At 39.5% G+C, this 22720-nt stretch overlaps 1 protein-coding gene across 2 annotated transcripts in view; it reads right to left on the bottom strand.

Moving 5' to 3' along the window:
- The window catches only part of SRGAP1 (SLIT-ROBO Rho GTPase activating protein 1), a 249611-nt gene that overhangs the window by 47876 nt on the left and 179015 nt on the right, over positions 1 to 22720 (bottom strand). For both annotated transcript variants that reach the window (XM_074375061.1, XM_074375062.1), the window contains exons 7-10: positions 18623 to 18844; positions 16535 to 16636; positions 5605 to 5802; positions 4798 to 4882 (exon numbers count right to left, since the gene is read on the bottom strand). In XM_074375061.1, coding sequence (XP_074231162.1) covers positions 4798 to 4882; positions 5605 to 5802; positions 16535 to 16636; positions 18623 to 18844 — 607 coding nt within the window. The remainder of the gene's footprint in view (positions 1 to 4797; positions 4883 to 5604; positions 5803 to 16534; positions 16637 to 18622; positions 18845 to 22720) is intronic.

Raw genomic sequence — 22720 nt, 5'->3', positions numbered from 1 at the left:
ACGGGACCTAGCTGAGGTCACCCAGGTGAGTCAGTGAAGTGAATAAAGGATTAAGGGCAGACAAAATAGCTGGCCTGTGCTGTACTGTATTCTGTCACGTTGCACGCTTTATTACAACATGCAAGTATGACATAAAACATATGTGTTTGTAACAAGAATAAAAACATCAATGGTGTCTAACATTTATTGGACACTGTTCTAAGCACTTTCTATATGGTAACTCACAATTTTCACTACAACTTTATGAAGTAGATACTATTACTATTTTTATTTTACAGAAGAGACTGAACATACAGAGAGCAAGTGACTTGCCCATGGTCACAATGTTAGTATGTGGCAGGTCTGGTACAGGTTTCCTTTAATTCTACACCTAAGCTGCCAAATAACATACTGTAAAATGTAAGTCTTTCTTTTACACCCAGCAAACACTCTGAAAGATCCTAGAAGACAGGTAGGGACAAGTTTACACATCTGTCTGCCTCATATGGCTAAAGCTAAATACAAAATACTGAAGATTTAATAAAGTAAATAGATTATTAAACAGATTTAATAAATATCGATAACAAAGCGGAATCACAGAGGTTAATAACTTTCAAGTGATTCTATGAAAAAGATGTCAATGATAATTCTTTAGAAATTAAACGCTTTACAACTTGGAAATTTTGCTATTTTTGTTAAAATATCCCGACCAAATATTCTCTAGATTTAGAAAAAGATCATCTATAAAATGGCTTAAAATCAATTTGCTCCATCCATCCATGGTTAATAGTATTTGATAAAAATTAAAAACCTTTAAAAGATACATTTTGATTAATGAACCAAGAGCAAGCTTTGCAAGAACTATCATTCATAGCCTAACCGCCACCACCACACCCATCGTTTTTTTCTGCTAATAGTACTGAGTGTGTCTTAACTGATGAGTGAGGTTTTACTTTTTAATCAGTATCATCATTAATAGATCAATAACACACAAGCTTAGAAGAGTCTGCTTCCCAGAGAAATGTGAAAGCTTCCAGTGGTCTGAGGATTAGATTTCACTTTCTGTGGAAGGCTACTTAATTATTAAAAACAACAGACAGCTCCTCCCACCCCAGTACAAGCCATTTGGAAGGAAAAAAACCGACTCATGACCTGCGATTATCTCGTTCTTAGTACAAACACCTATTTTGACCACTCTTAAAATTTTACTTGAGAATTAGGAAGTGAGTTATTTTCTATGCCCAAATGTATTTTATGTCCACAGAGTCAAAGGGAAAACCAAAATATAGTTTGGTGGCAACTTGAGTCCTGAAACCAGATAAAATATTTAAAGTGTGCACAGCTCAAACCAAATACAGGCACCCTGGATTTTGTCCCTAATGAATGATTGATAAGAACTCTTGGCATTACTTTCCAGTCCTTTCTCTTCCTTAAAAATAATACCAACTACCGCAGTGCTTTTCTGAAAAACATAATTAGCTCACAATCAGCTTCTTTTGAAAGTATATTTGTACCCTTACTGAAAGACTGACAATGGATTGAGTGAGGATAATCTATTTAATTCCTTTGTCAGAAACCTCATGCCCAGGGCTAGAAATAATATAACATGGGACTCAGCTTCCCATGTTAGATTTTCTATGTTTAGCAAAAATTACACTGATATTGACACCCCCATAACTCCAAATGCTGCACACAAAGAAGCCAGCGTGAACACTAAGGCTCATTATTGAAAAAGAAAAAAATTTCGGTGCCTCAGCTTTTACAGACATATAGCTCATTTACCGTGCTCGATTTAACTTCTCACATTTAAAAGCAAATGACATCACAAAATGATACAGTGGTGTTGCAGAAGGATGGAGATGATGACGACTTTAACAATGTGCTATGTGTTTCTATGATTTGGAATTCCGAATTTTGACAGTGCCACTTTAAGAGCCCAGTCTAGCTGCTTCGCGATGTTGTAAATCAAAGGACTTACTGGGCCACTGGTAGCCTGCCAAAAGCGAGCAGTAAGACAGGCCAAACACATGTCTGTAGTTACAGTCTCAGCTGTGTACGATCAACGGCTAAATCCCCGGGTTAGGCTCTATTTGTTTTAACTATGAAGGCAGTTTTTGTAGCAGTGAGCCTAGTAATAACTCAGAGATGTGATTTCTATATAAAAAGTCAGGACTGGCCCTAAACACACCGTTTAATCCTGCGCTATTAACCTTATTTAGCCAAACGCTGAGTTGGATCCCTTCATAAGGACTCACCATTGGATAATCTCACTGTGGGACAGGCGCCATTAACTTTCCTGGTCTCCTTTGGTGTAAACCTATTAATGCAAACAGGCTTGCATGGAAAGCCAACGGGCTTACAATGGCCAAGCTAAAAGGTGGGGCATGTCTTCCATGCTCAGCTTTTCAACTGGGCAGAGCTGCCAAGCCTGCACGTGGGGCAGGGCTGGGGAGCAGAGAGGTCTGCAACCAGTGTGTGTCTACTGCCACCAGAGGAGAAGCATCCGTTTTCTTATGTAGAATAATTCCAGTCCCGTGAATGCCTGGTACATCTGAACACAGCTTGTGTCACTAGGACACCAGAAACCACTGAGAGAAATTGCAAGATAAAGAAATCCTGGCATAGAAGGGGAGGGTATAGCTCAAGCGGCAGAGTGCATGCTTAGCATGCACGAGGTCCTGGGTTCAATCCCCAGTACCTCCTCCAAATATAAGTAAAGAAACCCAATTACCTCCCCTCCATAAAGAAGAAAGAGAAAAAAAAATCGTTAAAAAAAAAAAAAAAGAAAGAAATCTTGGCATAGTGTTCACGAAGTGTTAATTCAGCTTTAGATATAGGTCAGCAGCTCAAGATGGAATCTGGCGCATGGACTGAGCGAACTGTCTAAAATATAGCCCCATCCAATAATGGCATGTAAAATAATATCAACCGTTGGGGCTTTCTCTCCAGGACGTGTAAGGGAATCTATGCAGAATAAGTACCATCTAAGTTTCAGAATGTGACCCCAAGCGTATTAACGCGTTTCTGCATGCAGTGCCAAGAATGAATTCACCCACTGCTGAATTCCCTCCAACTCACAATCTCTAAAGCGGCATCTCCAGTCCTGTAGGGAAGGACTTGGTGCCTGTAAGCATTTATCTGCACTTAAGATAATTTATGCTTTGGGGCTGGAAACTGACCTTGGAACATCACTGAAATATCAGGCATTCTTGAAAAATGGAAAAAAGAAAAAAAAGACTTTACATGATATTATGAGAAGAAAAAAGAAAAAAAAAAGAGACAATTGCTAAGGGAAGACAACTATTCAAATTTTAAAAGGAGCTTTTCTTTCTTTTTTTTTTTTTTAATAAATTCTAATTTCTGTTACAGAAGAATCGAAAGACTAGTGCAGGGAACACTCATATACTCTTCACTTAGATTTCCCAATTGTTAACATACTGCTATAATGGCTTTATTTCATTCTCTTTCCCTCTTATACAGATCTTTTTTCCTAGTTCAGGAAAAAATCATATATATACAGCCAATATTTAAATTTCCCCAACTGTCCCTAAAAAGCATTTGATCACTTTTGCTTTCTGATTCACAATCTAATGAAGGTTTGTACACTGTATTGGGTTACTTTACTTTTCAAGACACTTTTTAGGACTTTAAATGCTAATTTTTTTTCTAAGTGAAATCGGCCTTTTATCTCAGAGTCTGGCATCCTAACTGCAATATGTGGAGTTTCAGGTTATGATGACCTTTCTCCATGTGGACACTCCCTGAGGATAATAGGTTCTTTGGAGGAAACAGAAGATAAGGTGATGGAAACACTGCTTTATGGGTAAGGAAATGGCAGGAGGCAAGAGTTTAGGTCAAGAGAGCAAACTCTTTTTGGCCAGAGTTATTCACTCACTCAGTCCCCTCATTTTCCTCTCCCATCTGTATTCTCTTCCCCTTTTTATAACTTCCAGCAAGATCCAATGTGAATAAAAGCTAATTAAATGTGCTACAGACTATGAACTACTTAGGACAGGCACTTTGCTTGTGTTTATCTTTTTTCCTTTTAAATTTCATGAAGATGAAAAGAGAAACAGTACCATCGGTGATGTCCCTTTTGCCTATAATCCCTTTTTCTCTCCTCAGTTTTCCACCAATGGGGAAATTAATAGTGCCCAGCTAAATACGCAGCTCAGAACAATGTGTGGCACAAAGAAAGCCTTGTGTAAGTGGTAGCTATTGTTGTTTCTGTGATTATTAGATAAAGCAATATGCTTAACAGAATTAGATTGTTTCTCAACTAAAACCAACGCCTACTGAAAGCGGGTTGGCGGGGCGGCGGGGGTGGGGGGTGGGGGGGAGGAGGGGTGGATCTCCCAAACTGGTTTAACTGGTTTCTAGGGCCCAAAAAGGCACTAGCCGGGACAACAAACACCAGCCCACTTAAACAAAGTGGAGCTGGAAGGGTAGGGAAGTCCAACAAGGAAAGGAAGTGACTTGGGGGTGGTGGGTGTGGTCTGCCCGTGGGAGCAGGTACAGCTCCTTCCAACTTCTCTGTTCTTAGGGGCACTGTGCCCTGAAGATCCTTCCTCTGGAGCTCGTTCCTGGCTTTTCAGCCTCCCTAGATTTCACTGTTCTTCCTCAAGGTTAGCACCAAGCTTATAAAGAAAACAGTTCCAGGGAGAACGTGATTATTACAGACACAGATAAAGCCAGATCTAAACCTGTAGTGTTCTCTGCTTCTGCCAGCACCAATCTGTGGTTCAGAATCTTCGTGGAACACACACAAGACATAACATATAATCCAGGTCATCCCCCGACATACGTCAATTGACTGACCTTCTCCAAGGGTCCTCTGCAACAAGTCATGTTTGGCTTGAAGTTTTGTGATGAGATTGCTACCCTCCAAATACTCTCTGAGTTTCTGCAAAAGGAAAGGAAAGATACCATTTTACCTTTTTTAAAGATGGCTCCATGTCATGGAACTTCCTATAGGTTATTTAAAATCCCACCATTTTTAGCTTCTAAATCCTGGAAACTTGCAACTCAGAGTGTGGTCTGATGCTGACCTGCAGCATCAACTGACCAGAGGTGCAGACTCCCTCCCCAGACCTACTGGAATCAGAAACTACATCTTAACAAGATCTCCTGGTGACGTGCATGTTCATTACACTTTAAAACTTCAGTTTTAGAGCAGTCATCTTTAAATGTGTCTGTGTATCAGAATTACCTGAGAAGCTTTTAAAAAACCTACCACCTCCTTGATGGAAATGTAAGCTATCTTGTGGTGTGGTTTCGTTGGTGTACACATCTATCAAAATTCATCAAATTGTACATGTGAAATATGTGTAGTTTACTGTACAGGAATCATACCACAATAAAGGTGTTAAAAAGTAACTGTCATATTGATGACCTGTTCAAAGGATAGTATTTTGATGTATTGGGTTAAATAAAATACACTGTCAAAATTTAAGGAAAAAAAAAGTACTATCTCCTAAACCCTATCCCAGACTCACTGAACTGGAGCTCTGAGGGGAGACTGGAGTCTGGATTTTAATAAAGAGCCCCAGGTGATTCCGATCTGGAAGCAGTGTTTGGGGCCCCCAGATCGGAGCCCCGGGCGTGCTGGGGGAGCAGCAGGCGCACCATGAAGTAGAACTGCTCGGTCTCCTGCTGGTTCGCCCTCCTCTTGGCGATGCTGGGCTTACTCAGGTAGGTCTCAGACACGGTGGACTTCACAGACTCTGTGGAGCGACTGTGCTGGAAGCACTCAGAGACGTCGTAGTCCTCGATGGTGACCATATCTTGTATCGTCTGCAAGGTGGCCTCCGTTGTTTTCTTAACCTGGGAACAAGCACGCGTTCCTCGTGTTACTACAGTCATCTCGTGCATCCCACAAACCCTCAGGGGGAAACCACTCTGCCAGGCAAGGACGGGGACACAGGCTCTGCCCTCAAGAGGTCAGAGTCTGTCAGGGGAGAGAGATGGGTAAACAATATCCCATATCAGCAATATGAGGAGAGGCTTTCTTCAAAATGACCCGAAGGAGGCTATCACTTCGTATTTTGAGTTCTTATAAATCTCATGGGTCAGTGGGTACTCTCTCAATCACATTTTCTATTTTAAAGGATCTTTTTCATGCAAGTGAAATTACATATGGAAAAATGCACGGACCATGAGTGTGCAGCTCTGTGAAGTGAACACACTCTCTACATCAAGAAATACGGTACACTATTAGTGTCTTAAGCATCTCCCAATCACCACGCGCACTTTCCTCCTCCTCAAAGGTAGCCACTATCCTGACTTCTAACATGTGTCGGTTTTGCCCTTTTTAACCATATAAATGGAATCCTATAGCATGTATGATTTTTGTCTTGCTTCTTTTGTTCAACTCTATGTAGTAAGATTTATTCATTTCTTGTGAGTACAGTATTTCATTGTTGCATATTCATTGTAAAAATAATATATCATAGTTCATCCCTCTTACTGTTGACAGATGACTTATTTCTGGTTTGGGGGCCACTATGAATGATACTGCTGTGAACACACTGCTGCTGGGCCACACATACTTGAGTAGAATTGCTGCTTACTGGGTATGACAGACTGTTACCTAAAATCACTGTTCTAATGTGCATTCCCACCAGCACAGCAGGAGTTCCTCTCACCCCAAATCCTCAAAAGTTGGTATTGTCAGTTCTAAAAATTTAAACCCTTGTGTTGGGTGTGTAGTGGTATCTCATTGTGGTTTCCATATGCATTTCTCTGATGGCTGAGATTGAGCACAGTATCATATGTTTAAGGCAATGCAGATTTTCTCTCTTGGAAACAGTTTACATCTCTTGTTCGATCTTCTATTGGGTGATGAGTTCCTCTTACTGATTTAATGTGGATATGTCTTTTGTTAGTTATGTGTTGCAAGTATCTTTTCCCACTCTATGCCCTGGCCTTTCCCCTCTTCCTATTGTGTCTAGATGAACAGTCTCTGGTTTTAATGCAATCAACTTACCAATCCTTTCCTTTATAATCAGTGCTTTTTGCATCTGTATAGGAATATTTTCCTATCTCATGGCCACAAAGGTAGTGTTCTATGTTATGTCCTAAGAGCTTTTAAATTTATCTTCCACATTTATTTTCTACAATTAGGTTATATTCCACCTTTGCTTATCAAAGTCTAATGTAAAATAGCTCCATCCTTTTCCTAGACAATGTACTGAGTTTAGAATACCTTAAAACCATTTACTTTTCCTGATTTATATACTATTTTTATAATATTTTATATAGGATTTACATAGGATATATATAAATATTAGTATACATTTAAATACAAGACATTAGTTATTGTTAGTATTAATTTAGCTTTACCCATATATTTATTACATTCTTTGATCTCTCTATTCCTTATATTTTTAACTGCACCCTTTGGAAATTCTTTTTAGCATGCGTTTGCAGGAGGTGAACTGTTTTTGATGATTTAAAAATGTCTTTTATTTCACCTTCATTTATGAAAGGTATTTTTTCTGGTTGGCAGATATTTTCCTTCAGTACACTTAAGATATCACTGGAATTTCTTGTGGCTTCCCTGCTCCTGCTGAATGAGTTTACTGTCAACCTATCACTACTTTGAATGAATGTTGCTTTCTTTCTCCAGATGCTTTTAATTTTCTACAGCTTCACTATAATGTGTCTAGATAAGGATTTTAAAAATATATTCTGCCTGGAAATTTTGTGGACTTGAATTGTGTGATGTTTTTCATAAACTCTGATAAAATTTCAGTCTTTATGTAGATATTGTCTCTACTTTCTTTTCCATCAATTTTTTTCTGGGAGTTTAATTAGTATGTAAATATCTATGTTGTCTGTATCTTACTTTTCTCTTCATGTTTTCTATTCTTTTGTTGTTCCATGTTGCATTTTGATTACTGTCTTCTGGTTTGCCTTCCATTTTGATAATTCACTCTTTAGCTGTGTCTAATCTGATGTTAAAACCATCCACTGATTTATTAATCTGGGTTACTGTGTTTCTCAGCTCTAGAATTTCTGTTCATTTTCACATCTGTTATTTCACTGTTTACAGGTTATAATAGTGCCCTGCTGAAATCTAAGCTTGGCTTTTGCCTCCTTCAACACAGTAAATAGCTCTTTTCCAGTTTGTTTCTGAGAATCCCAATATTTGGTTCCTGTGGGTATATTTCTATTGTCTGTTATTTCTTCTGGCTATCCACTCATGGTTTCTTATCTCCTCATGCAGCTAGTTATCTTTGCTGGACATTTTTTTGTAGAGTTATCTGAAGTCTAGGGTGAGGTTATCATCCTGAGAGAATGTTTATTTATTTTTCCAAGCCATCAGGGGCAATAATAGTTCAGAATCACTGAATTTTTCTTCTATTCAAAATATCTGATGCTCTTCCTTTTGGGAACATATGGTTCCCTCTGTCATGGCTTTCAGGCTTGGCCGTGTACCTTGTCCTGGATAGTGAAATGTGACAAAACTGGCTGAGTGACTCAGTCCACCATTACAGGAACTAGAAATATGTTCAATTACATTTTTTTTTTAATATTACAATACTGTTTAGGGGGAAGCAATACCAATCAGTGCTCATTCAGATGCTTAAAGAGGTCATGTGATAGAATAAATTTAAAAAGGAGGCAAAAAAATTTAACAGACTTAAACATTATTCCTGAGGATATGCACAATGCAAAGGATAGACACTGCGAAAAAGGCACCTTAAAGATAATTTTTAAAATAACATTAAGTAGTTAATTTAAGGAAGTCATCATTAAACATTTATAGGCTAAATGAAAGACTCACCATCTTGGAGGTGACGTCAGTAAGATGGTAGAATAAGAGGTCCCCTGTTCATACCCCTCTACAGCAACAGTAATTGGCAGCCATCCATGGACAGAAGTGCATTTGTGGGCGCTTCAAGATCCAGGCAGGAGCTTGCAAAACCTCGGTGGAGGCCACGACTGAGGAGGACCAATTTGAGAAAGCTGGCCTGTGCTCAGGTGGCAGGCTTGCCAACTTTGGTCCTGGCTGCAGACAATAGCCCATCCCCTCGCAGACTCAGCTATAGTTCTGTTTGGCTTTGGTCCTGCTACCGGCACTATCTGCCAAGCGACCCAGGGGGAGTCACACCTGCTTGTGTCCCAGGTAAGAGGCCGGCTGACCTTGATCCTAGCTGTGGACCCTGTAGGAGCCCATGAAGCAGTTCCAATTCACTCATAATCTGTGTACTTGTATTGAAGGGTATGTTCACAAATACCAGGCTTGCCTGACTTTTGAACAAAACCCAGTCTCAGCAATGACACAACTTAATCTGAAGAAGAGCACATCACCATGGCCCAGAGCTCCTCAACAACATCTCTGCTGCAGCCCCGCCTCAGAAAGCCTGTTTTCCTGCAGCCTGTCTGGACTCTGAATTCACGACCCATATGGGTGGACCTTTCCCTAAGAGTGGTCTGAGGGGCACGATCCCAAATCCGTGTCTCACAAGCACCTACACCGCACTGTTTGGAGGACCCTGTTTTCTATCTCCAGTGGCAGAGTGCCTTAAGCTCATGGACAACTGATTAACTAGCCCAGTGCCTGGAACACAGCAGAGTCTTAACACAGCTGTGAAAATGAACTGAACGAATGGTGGACGTTGAAGTCATCCTCCTTCCAAATCGACAGACGCCAGAGAAATGCTCGGCACACACCAACAACGTGTGGCTTCTCTGCTGATGGTCCTCCTGGGCCGGGCCTTCCCTTTCAGGATAGCCTGTCCCATCAATCACTTCTAGATACTTTCTAGAAAGTATCCCCATTCCTCTTGGTATTCCTCTGGATCAAGGCCCTCCCTTCGGCGAGTGAAAGCTTATTTTGAAACAAAACACATACAGCTTCTAAAAATGTGTGTTTTCAGTGAAAAACAGTTGGTCCTGTTTTCCACTGTGGCCAAGATGGTGCCATCATTTAAGGGATAAATGGCAATTATCTTTTACTTAGGCTTTTACTGCCAATCTCATCAGGAGAATGTTTCATGCAAGTAAGAAACACTTAAATAAGTAAAAATAAAATTAAAGCCACAGAGAGCTCAGATACAGCAATGATTAAGTGGTTATAAAGCTTCACATCTCATTTTTCAAAAAAGTCTTAGAAAATGTAACAACTGCCCATAAAGTTTTGATCAATGATGTACATGACTTGAGATTCTACCGGAGTTATTGGTATTATGGGAAATTTGAGGAGGAAATGTGATTTTTCTACCCTAGAAGTATAAGCAGGTAGCATAGGGGGTCTCCAGAGAAAGAGAACCAGGCATGGCTTTCTTGACATAACAGAAGCCATTTTGGTCTAAGCCATTTTGGGATCTAAGCCTGGCCACAATGCTTGTCCTTGAATAGGTCTTAGTAATGAATGATCTAAGGGAAAAAAAGAATGCAGAACAGAGAAAAGGCAGTCAAACAATAGTACAGTGCTAAAGCAAAGTCCTATTTCCTCCTCAGAGAACATACATAATAACATATCTTTGAGTTCTACAGGAACTAAATAAGGTCCCACCCAGGTGGAGGACAGAAGGATGATGTTGACGCCCCAGACTTCAATTAACTAAAGGTTGGACTCTGTCGACCTTTGCTCCCAATTCTATGCTGAATTATCCTCTGAAAAAGCCCCTTCATGAATATGCATATACTCTTAGCTTAAAACTTCCCCAGTTTTGCTGTTGGGGAGACACCATTTGGGGAAAGATCCCTGGTGTTATCCTTACTTGCTGCAATTAATAATAAATCCTTCCTTCCCCTGCACTTTGGCTAGGTTGTGTCTTTTGGCTTGATATCCACCAGGAGGCGAACCCAGTTTTTGGGTAACAGAAGGTAAAACCAACTTTCATTTACTTCCCTCAATTACCCATGCCATGAAAATTATCTCAAGTTTGCCTAAAATTTGGTTCACTATTGTTGAAGATATCCTGTGTAAGGAATGTATTTTGGGAACAGTCTGTGAAATACTCCCTTGTAAACTATTGGTGAAAGATTTTAAATGGTGCTAGGAAAATGTATATGTTCATTAAACATTGCTGCAAATTAACTGAAGAATTATAAACTGCTCTCTTTTCTATTCCCTTTGATGGATAAATCCAGTATAACTTTAGAGACACTAGTTGTTTCATATGAGAGGAGGTTACACTCATAGAACACAAGTGACATGTTTATGAAAGCTCTATTTTCTGGACCAAATATTACAAGTGGTCTGAAAATGGGGCAAACTACTTAAAAGTGAGGTTTTCCTAAAAAAAGAAAGGTCTAATTGCTTTACTTACACAATTCACTTTACTTTTTTCGGCTTTGTATAGATAGAGGAATGAGGAACACTAAGGAACAGTAAATGCAAATTATGGGGAATTACTCCAGAGGCTAGCCTGGAAAGAATGAAACCACAGGAATGACCCCACAACTAGGAATTCATTCCTATGACAAAGGTTAAAAGTAAACCCTTTCCTTCTTCCTTCCTTCCCTCCCTTCTAGTTTTATTGAGATTAATTGGCAGATAGCACTGTATAAGTTTAAGGTAAACAGCATAATGATCTTGAGATAGGAAGGAAGGGGGCAGGGCGCAGCCATTCAAGAAACAACACAGCTGTTAACACCAAGGTGGCGGAAGATTCAACTTCCAACAGGCCTTGAGGTCCAAGATGGTGGGAGATTTGACTTCCAGCCGATCTTGCGCTTCGTTATACTCTCACTGTAATATATGATTAGCGTGGCAGGCCCATAGGTCCCGCGAGGGCAAAAAGTAGGCGGTAGCCCAATTCCTGAGAATCCCAGCCCCTTCCCAAAAGTAGTAGAAACAATCCTCCCACTTGCTAGCATATGAAGTTCCCCAGCCCATTAAAAACTAGCAACACCACACCTCCTGCCCTCTTGCTCCCTCATCTTCTGAGACGGCCCGCACTCTGTGGAGTGTGTATCTCTCTGAATAAATCTTACCTTTACTCAACTGTGGCTCGCTCTTGATTTCTTTCCTGCGGAAAGCCAAGGACCTACACTTGGCGGGGCATGTCCCAAAGACTCAACCAAGGCCTGGGACTCAGCCATCCTCTCACCCCACATTCTTTTTCCTGTATCAGTCTGACTTACGTATAGCACGAAATGATGACTACAATAAGTTTAGCGAACATCCATCATCTCATATTGATACAAAGGAAAAAAAAGACAACAGGATTTACTCTCTTAACAAATTGCATACATAATACATAGAGGTGTTAATTATATTAATCATGTTGTACATTACATCCCTAGTAATAATTTATCCTATAACTGGAAGCTTGTAGCATTTTTACCATCTTCAACCAATTCCCCCTCTCCCCACCCCCTCTCTTTTTTGATAAGTTTGTCTGGTTTTGAAGTATAATTGATCCAGACACCATGTTAGTTCCTGGTGTACATTTGATATTTCTATACATTACAAAATGATCACCATCTTAAGTCTAGTTACCATCTGTCACGTATCACAAAGATATGTAATTTCTGACTATATTCCTCATTCTGTACATTTCATTCTTGTGATTCATTTATTTTGTAACTGGAAGTTTGTATCTCTTAATCTCCCTCACCTATTTCACTCGAACAATAAACTTGGAGAAACTGGACAAGGCTGTGTAACATTAGGTTGGAAAGAGTCTGGAAAATGTTTATAGTGAGAAAGGTATAAATGATCATTTAGATTTAGGTTACTTTCAAGATGTTGCCTTAAAAAGCAATGTTTATTAATGTTGCATTTCAGAGTTTTAATAAAAAGTTACGCTTTTAAATAAAAAAAGGAAAACAAAAAAATTGGGAATAGAGTTAGTTGTGTGGGCAGCAGGCTCTGCTCTAATGCTATGGGCACAATACACATGGGACACCAATAAATATTTGTGGACCAGCTGACTGGAAGTGGGAACTGTAAACTTACAGTGTAATGGAACTGAAAGCTCGTTTAAAAAAGTTTAACAGGCAAATGTAAAGTTGTGAAGTGACAATAAATGTCAGAATCCATTATGAATTTGCATCAACCACAGATTTAATCAAGCCCTTCTCACACCTTTACTTTCAGGTTTTACTACTTATGAGTATACTGGGGCCGTTTCACAAATGCTTACTGCTCTCTTTTCTTTGTTTTAAGGCAGGTGCTGCCAACTCACATAATCTTCCAGGGCCAGGCAAGTAATGAACATAGGCAAGTGGGCTGGGTGGGGAGCATGGCAAACAGGAAGCATATGCTCTGTGCTGAAGGGGAGTATGTACTGCTCAGCTCAAGCCAGTTATTGGCCTTCAGAAATGCAGGTCTAGCACGATAAAATCTAATTTTTTAGAAGCTGGATATCCAAATTTTTATGCAAAACTTCCAATTATTTTTTTTAATTTATTTTTATTTTTGGGGGGTAATTAATTTATTTATGTATGTATGTACGTCTGTATGTATGTTTACAGGAGGTACTGGGGATTGAACCCAGGACCTTGTTTGTGCATGCTAAGCATGCACTCTACTGCTTGAGCTATACTCTTCCCCCAAAACTTCCAATTATTAAATAACGATAATTAAAAAAAAAAAATCAAGCACTGTGGAGCAAAAAAATTTCTCTGTGGCCAGACACAGTCTATAAGCTCTTAGCATGGAAACTTCCTTTGAAGAAGGCCTCCTACAGTTTTAAGTGGTGCCCTTTATTTTTCCCTATTTATCTACCTACCTACCTATCTATCTATCTATCTATCTATCTATCTATCTATCTATCTATCTATCAATGGAGGTACTGGGGATTGAACTCAGGATCCTGTGCATGCTAAGCACATACTCTACCACTGAGCTATACACTCCCTCCATTTATAGTTGTCCAAGATTTGGTGAAAAGGTTCATGTTCTATTTAGCTGCTCAATCCCCATTTCTGTAAGCTTGGATGAAATTCTCCCTCAATTCTAATCTTTTCACTGGGCAGTCATCATTATTTTTAGTTAACTAAACTCTTTCCAGTAAATTTTGGGCTTTACAAGTATATACAAGCTTGGGCAGAGGAAGAATTACATATGTGTTTCTTTATTTGAATATTGTGGTTTGATACCAAGGTGTCAGTTTTCTGCCCGCCTATCAGGCAAATTCCTTATTTACGGTGGAGAAAAGTGCTACACAGGGACCCCAAATCAGCAACGGTTGCTAATGTTGTTCCCAAGTTAGGTCCCTTATTTTTCACACTGTATAAACGGCTTGTTGTAGACTGCTCCTCGCTCTGGACAGATGCTAACTGTGACTTATTCATCTCTGTACTTTCCACACCTGGCAAAACACGTGGAATGTAGAAATCGCTCGATAAATATTTATTGTCCTGAAATGAACGGACCTACAGTATCGAAACTCTTTAAGTTGCCTCTTGATGCCTCTCGTCATATGATTTCAGCTTCACCTGGGTGATAACCAAACTGCTCTCTTCTCTAACCTAGAAACATACTGAAACATCTCTCCCTCTTTCCACACCTATGGAAATCTACTGGCTGTCACAAATCCAATTTAAATCTTACTTTCATTGGCTACAGTGAATTGGTTCCAAATCCAAGAATCATAAACCACTTGTCATGTTCACAAGAAACATCAGGACCATGCAGTTCATTTGTTTCTACAGTAAATTTGGAAAAATTAATCCTCAGAAAGCACTGTCTGCCTCTATCAGTTTATAAAGACACTTTATGCCCAAAGGGATGTGCACACTAAGGTCACAAACCCAGAGGGCTGCGGGGGCCAGACAGGCAACATAAATGGAGCAGGCCAATGTAAGAAAATCAGGAGCTGAATGACTATGGCGAAGTGGAATTCAAGTACCCCCGCCTTTCCCTTCACGAGGCCACACAGAGCCAGAGTTGCCAGACTTCCACATTTTTAACAGGTCCAAACTGTGGGAGCCAAACAAAACAGGCCTGTGGGCTGCCAGCTTTGACCTTGTGTATAAAACACTGTTTTCCTAGAGTTTGGAGACTGTTTCCCAATAAAACCGCGAGAGTATATGCATGAAAAAAAAAATTGGAAGTCACTAGGCAAACAAACCGAGGGTCTAATAGGATCCAGTAAACTGCATTAGGTGAGTGTTTTGTGATGCCCTGCCAAAACTCTAAGCTCTAAAAACACCTCAAGGAAAGCAACAGCTTTCCCTTAGAAAGGCTCATTAGTGGGACTTTACACAGAGACTGAAGCCTTAATCACACTGGTTGCATCTTAAATACACATGTTTGAATACGGGGTGGTTTGGTTCTTCTAGAAAGAACAGAAGGCAGAAAGGCTGCAACGGGTTCTGACCGAACTATACAGGTCTAGAAACACGGCACTCTTTCTCAACAGGCACACACACACATTCACACGGGTCAAAACATCTCAGTGGGATTAGAACAAAAGAGGGTATTAAAGTGAATTTTGGTCATTTATTTTATCAAGAGTGAACTGTTGTTTTTTCCTTTCTGTCCCACATTCCTTCCTTTTGGAAACTATTTGCCTCTAGAAATATATATTTCCTTTGGGGCTGTCAAACAGTTCTATGTATGGACACAAAACCTAGGCTGGCCAATGACAGAATCTCATTTCCTGGATGTCATGGTTGGTCCAGAAGTACGCGTGACTAAAGTCAGGACAATGAAACATCCCATTTCAGAGTTCAGGATGCTGGAATGGGGTGAGATAGTCAAGCTATAGGGACCACGTGGTCCTGGATCTTCCAATGCAGTGGGCAGGGGGAGACCTCCTACCAACATACATGAAGATATCACTTCGAAGTGATGGAGAGAGAGGTTCCTGATGATATTGGGTGGACACAGGGCCAATCACCACAGAGCCGATTGCAAATACTGACAGTAAGTGAACTTTCTGACTCAACTAAGTTTGATTTGGGTTCCTATAAATTACAGTTGAGAGCCTTGACTAATACAATAAATACCTGTGGTTCATAGTTTCATTTAAGGAGAACATGGATCCAATTAAATTAATTTCAGAAACAGGCAGCTGAATTGTACGACTACTTTCTGGCTCAACATATATTTAAATTCACATTTTACATTCTTTCCATTGAAATCTATTAATGTCAGCAAATAAACAGTTTAATACTTCCATTCAAGTACTATTTCAAAATATGAGTTTTGTACCACTGAACGCCAGCAGTGCCGTACTCATTACCAAAAATCTAGAGAACACAAAGAAACATTAAAAAAAAAAAGTACTAATCTCAAAAGTTAGGGTTAAATGAATGTGTCAGTCAAAAGTTTCATTCCACACATTCATGTATGTTCTTGGACACCCATGTTGAATTTGGTAATCTATGGGAAATACTTTCAGTATTTAAGAATTTATGAATAAAAGGTGTATTTACAGGTGTATGCGGCAAATCTCTGGTACAGTATTCATTCATTAAAGAACCTTTGCATTTATCCTCTATAAGCAGTATTTTAGGAACCCTGATTTAGTTGAAAATGCATGATGAAGTGACTACAGTTACAACGTTAACTTGCCCAGGTCATGTGAAAATGCCTTCCAGTTTACATCAGAATTCAGATCACTTGTGGGGCAGAGAGCGTGCTCACCTCCTCGTTCTCGATTTTGAGTGTGGCCAGTCGGGACTGCAGCTGCTGGTACCTGAGCATGAGCTCTGCCTGGACCGGCTGCTGCGCGCTGACCTGACACACCTGATGGGGAATCAGAAACCACGGTCACAACAGGGCGCCGTCCAGCCAACCTCCAGAGGCACGGTTCTCCTATTTAAAGGCTGCGTGAATCCCACGGATCCCCTCAAGATTCCAACCACATATTTTACTTTTAACTGCTGCCTCAAAACTTCAGTTTTAAATATGAACTTGTTACCTAAGTGGCAAGAGCAGAATGCAGCTGCCTGGCCTGGAGGTAACTGGGACGAGAGCAGCTGTAGGAAGCACCCCTGTAAAAACGCGGCAGTTGCCAGAACTCTGATGCTGCCGGCTCACTCGTGGAATTCTGAACGACCACGGGGCGGGGGCAGAGTGGGAGGGGTGATCCAAGCGCACCGTCGCGCAGGCACAAGTGGGGCAGGCAGAGCCTGCTGGTCACAGTCAGCCGGGTGCCTGTAAGTCACTAAGCCTGTTTCCTTACCTGTAAAATGGGGACAGTAAGAGCTCCTACACCGTAAGGCTGGTGCCGGGATGAAATGACACGATGCCCGTAAAGCACCTAGAACACTGCCTGGCAGGTAGTGAGAACTCAAAAAAAGTGAGTAACTATTTTAACATCTTGCAACCACGGCTTGTCTTGCCAATGTCAGCCAAATCATGTGATAGACCACGAAACTGAAGAGGCCACTTGTCTTAGGCTTTGGTAGAATGATACTTTGGTCACGATCCCAATTATGGAAAGATCCAAATTAGAGCCTTTTAACTATTTTAAAATCACACCAGAAACAAACAGTTTCTCCTCATCTTCCTTGTCAGAGAAATGGTCTTGACAAATGGGGGTTTCCTTTCATGAAGTCTCTAAAACATCATAGAGATGACTGCTTCCTGGCGGAACTGGCCATAAAAAAGGGCAGCAGACTTGCTATATTAAAATAATAATAGCACCCCCCAAAAGTAAAAACTATTAACCCAATTGAAATCACTCATCTGTGACATTTTATCATTCTGTGTTTAACGTATCCATAACTGAAAAATTAAACAGTAACCATTTGGTTTTAAAAACATAACTCTGGGTGGGATAAGCCACTCCCCTGTCACATTCATGTGCTCTTGGCACAAAAACCACTTACCATTTTAAGTCAAGTAATTCACTTTATCAAATCAAGCAAAAATAAAGTTGGGTTAGAAATGCATCAGGTACATACATATATATCTTATAAGTCTTAACATCAGGTGTTCCAGAAAAATTACAACATCACAGAAATCTGCCATGGAAATTATAATCACATCTATTTTAAAAAACATAATGTCACCACAATAAGCTAAAATTGAGTTTTAAATCTCTGGGTGCTGTTTTGCACAGCTGGGACACCAAGTGCTATGCAGCGTGCTCCACTAATTGGTTCTTCTTGTCTTCGCCTGTTCACAGACAATAAATATACCACTGAAACTCATAAATGGTTTAAATGCATTTTTTTCCTTTGGATAAAACAGGACAGAAAGCTAAATTCACATATATAAGGAACCTAAGATGTAACACATCATTTCTAATGTTCATTTTACCAATCTGGAGAGAACTTGAGTCTTAAAAAAATGCTGTGTTATCTTTTCTCCTCTCTTCCGTTTTTCTGCCACTTATAATCGTTTTTCTTTATGAGGATCTTTCAATCAGGATGATAAAAAGTCTTCTGATAGATTCTACTGGGCCAGCAAAATGTTTTGTCTTGAACTTAAATTTGAATGTCTTGATGTAGAGGAAGAACTCTTACACTTCCCTGCAACAGTTTAATGCTTACACTCAAGAGAGTTTGCACCTCTGTCTCTTTGGCCTCTGGAGGCTTTGGGGTGTTTCACTCTTGCTTTAAAAGGTGCTAGTGGCAGGTCTTAGCAGAGTATTATGCTAAGATCTCATGCAAAGGCAGGAGTGAGAAAACGACTGGGAATTCTTACAAGTGCTGGGTACAACAGGTGGAGAGTAACGTATGTGAAGAAGACAATCCAGGAGTGTTAAAATAATCAATTACTGACCTCATCACCCATGTGAGACTGAAACTCAAACTTCATTGGCGGACAGAATGCAGCAGGGTACATCTCCATGAACCTCTGCTTATCACTCCTGGGCTCCAAATTGTCAACTGCATTCTCAATAATGTCTAAGCCTTCGTGTCTGGAGGTTTCAAGGTTATACTCCGCAGAGAGATACGTTCTCAGGGCTCTGTTCAGACTTGCATGGTAGCCAAGATCACAGCACTTAAAAAATAAAAGAACACCATACATAAAAATTAACTCAAAATGCATCAAAGACCTAAATATGTCAGCTAGAACTATAAAATTTTTAGGAGTAAACTTTCATGACCTTGCATTCGGCACGGATTTCTTGGATATGATATCAAAAGCACAAGCAACAAAAGAAAAAATAAATTTAGGTTTCACCAAATTTGAAGACTTCTGTGCTTCAAAGGGAACAAGCAAGTAAAAAGATAACCCACTTAATGGGAAAACTATTTTGCAAATCATGCAATCTGCTAAGAAATTTGTATCTAGAATATATAAAGAATCCTCACCACTCAATAAAAAGACAAATAGCCCAACTGAAAAATGAGCAATGGATCTGCTAGGTATTTCTCAAAAATATATATACAAGTGGCCAACGAGCACGTAAAAAGATGCTCAACATTGTTAGTCATCAGGGAGACACAAGTCAAAACCACGACGAGTTATCACTAGGATGGCTACGATCAAAAAGACAGATAACTACAAGGACTGGGGAGGATGTGGAAAAACTGGAACCCTCATACGTTGCTGATGGGAATGTAAAATGCTGCAGTCACATACAAAGAGTATGGCAGTTTGTCAAAAGGTTCAACACAGAGTTAACATATAACTTGGCCATTCCACTCCTATGCATGTATATAAGAGAAATGAAAACTTTTTTTTACACAAAAACTTGTACATAAATGTTTACAGCAGCATTATTAATAACTGAAAACTGGAAGGCACCTAAATATCCATCAATAAATGGATAAAGGAAATAAAACATTCAGCCATAAAAAGAAATGAAGTACCGATACATGTTACAACAAAGATCAGTCTGGAAACATTCTGCTAAGTGAAAGAAGCCAGTCATAAGAGACAACACATTGTATGATTCCATTTATATGCAATGTCCAGAATAGGCAAATTTATAGAGATAGAAGGTAGACTAGCAGTTACCTAGGGCAGGGGATGAAGAATTGGAAGAGTGATGGTTAAGCGGAACAGGATTCCTTTTTGTAGTAACGAAAATGTTCTAAAATTATGGCTATGTGTATACAACTCTGTGAATATGATAAAAGCCAATTGTGGATTTTTAATGAGTGAACTGTATGGTATGTGACTAATATCCCAATAAAGCTATTAAAAAATAAAAGAAGCAAAATCAAATACTGAAAGGAAATGATACAACGCATTCAAGTTCGTTCATGCGTACTGAGAGTGACACAGTGATTTACTGAAATCCTTCTATGATGCAAACATAGTAACTGTAATATTTTGATACTTGTATCATTTACTGAGGACAATACCCTGTACTGTTTCAGAACTGAGAACAGGTTTGGATCTGCCAAAACAGTCCAGGAATGCCTTCCCTATCTCTAGAATAAAATTTTTAAACGAGAAATGATTGCCAAAGACCTTTAACTAGAGATAGAATTTTGCTTAGTATTCATAGGAATATAAAAGGGCTCTAGACTTCTAGAATCTAGTGCACTACCTTTAACTTGTATTTTTTTTTTCATATTGCATTCTAAGAGAATATTATTTTAAAAAGAATGTGACTCTAGATATGGGTCAGTTACAAATTACTGACAGAATTTTAAATCTGTACATAAAGCAATATAAATCTCTTAAAGAGGAAACAAGTGGTTTTAAAGGTACCAAATGAGGTCATCCCTATATTGTTCTAATGAAGCTCAATCAATTCAATTTGATCCAATTCAACTCACTAACTGGCCATCTACAGATGCCTGGGAATTTGCCAGGCTCCAGGAGTATGAAGCCTGGAAATAAAATATAACCTCCATTCTCAACAAATTCAAGTATAAGCTGTTCATTAGTTTGCTACTACAAGAGTAATAAAGGGCCACGGAGAACGCAAACTGTTTAATGTTTTAAGAAGGAACAAATCCACTCACTCACCTGTCCTTAGAAATGCCAGCACATTTAATTTCACCCTCACACTCCAATTTCAGAATGTTTAAATTTGGGATTTTTACATAAACATATTCTAAAATCCTGTTTTTCGAAGTGTGGTCTGGGGACTAGCAGCAATCAGCTGGAGCTTGTTAGAAATGCATACTCGTGGGCCCTACTCCTGATTCTAATAAATAAGAACCTGAAGTTAAAAAAAAAAAATCCGGGGTGGGGTTGGGGGGTGTCTAGCTCAGCGGTAGAGTGCATGCTTAGCATGCACGAGGTCGTGGGTTCAATCCCCAGTACCTCCACTAAGAAAAAATGAGGAAAAAAAAAAGAAACTCCACAGGTGATTCATACACACACTGAAGTTTGAGAAGCACGGCACTAAAATAATCTCATAAAAGGGTCTTGAACCTTGTCCTTTCTCCAAGCAGGCCAGAGAATTGATCTGATTAAAGAATGCTTTATTATTCTACTGTATAGCACATGGAACTATATTCAGTATCTTGTAGTAACCTATAGTGAAAAAGAATATGAAAAGGAATGGATGTATGTACATGTATGACTGAAACATTGTGCTGTACACCAGAAATTGACACAGCATTGTAAACTGCCTATACGTCAAAAAAAAAAAAAAAGGTATAAAACTGGAAAACAAAGAACACTTGATTTAAAAAGAGCAGGAACTAGCTGTTACATCACAACTACAAATACAGCAAAACACAGTTGTAAAATGCAGCAGTCTCCACATTAGTACATTTCCAGTGCAATCAGCTTCACCCAAATATAGGAAATGATTTTCAGTTAATTAGAAAATTCTCGGCTCACATGAGCCAAGTTCTCTTTCATTCCTCTAACTACTCAGAATCCATAATGGTTCTGTGTAGCAGTTTTATACACATCAGAGGGACTGAAAAAGTATTCTTTCAGCAACACCTCATCTTACAAAAACATGAATTTGTAAAGGAAACGGCCTCCTTTCTTTGAGATGTACCAGTGCTTCAAAACACCCTACTATTCTGAAAGAAGGCAGACTCAACTTGAGTCTAATGAAGCAGATCACACAAGCTGCTTTACTTTATGAGAACGGATCCCAACGGGACTTAACAGAAAATGGATATTGAGAGGAAAGAAACAACCCAGAGAAAAGCCTTTTCTCCCCGCTACAAAAACCAAGTCTCTTTTCAACTTAAAAGAGAAAGGGAAAAAGAATGAAGAAAAGAGAAAAAGAAAGACTATTCAACCCCAACTATCCACTTGAATTACAGCTCTGAAAATTAGATACTAAATTTTCATTATTCCCAGACTTAAACAGTTCACTCCTCAAATTTCTAAGTGTGGCTTCTTTGGGGAGTAAATACCAGGATTTCAAAAGTACCAGTGCATGTTTCCTCACCCAGTGCGGCCAGGCAAATTTAGTGGGTCTGGTCCCAGTAAGACTCCCCTGATTTTACTGTAGTTTCCTAGTAATTTGAGGATAAGCATGCATATGGCTTAGTACCAACCCAGGGGCCTCCCCGGGGTATCTTCTGGGCTTGGAGTACTTCGGAGATTTCTGTGATGAGCCTGGATGGAAAATTTCCTTCTCTAACTTTTACCAGTACTTATCAGTCTGTGAGTTCATTTAACTGGCATGACATTGTTGCTTGTGATATGCAGTGTTTTCTACACTCCAGGCTTTCTAAGCATCCTAAACTTTCAAAGAAACAAGAAACAGGAATAAAATTCTTATTCAAGGTCTCCTGAGACAGCACAACCTGTCACAATCATCTTTTTTTTTTTCCAACTTGGAAGCTAAAATGACACTGGATATGTTAAGATTCAAGATACTTGGTTTAAAAGGCCTCAAGTAATTCTATGGAGCTTATGAATTATTAATGACGATATGAAAAGCCAGCTTCTGCACAAAGCATTGAATTATAACCCGAGTGCATTTAATGATGAAAATACATA

The sequence above is a fragment of the Camelus bactrianus genome, chromosome 12 (assembly GCF_048773025.1).
Source record: "Camelus bactrianus isolate YW-2024 breed Bactrian camel chromosome 12, ASM4877302v1, whole genome shotgun sequence".
Lineage (NCBI taxonomy): Eukaryota > Metazoa > Chordata > Mammalia > Artiodactyla > Camelidae > Camelus > Camelus bactrianus.
Note: the sequence above shows the minus strand (reverse complement) of the source record. Positions and strands in the feature narration are given on the sequence as shown.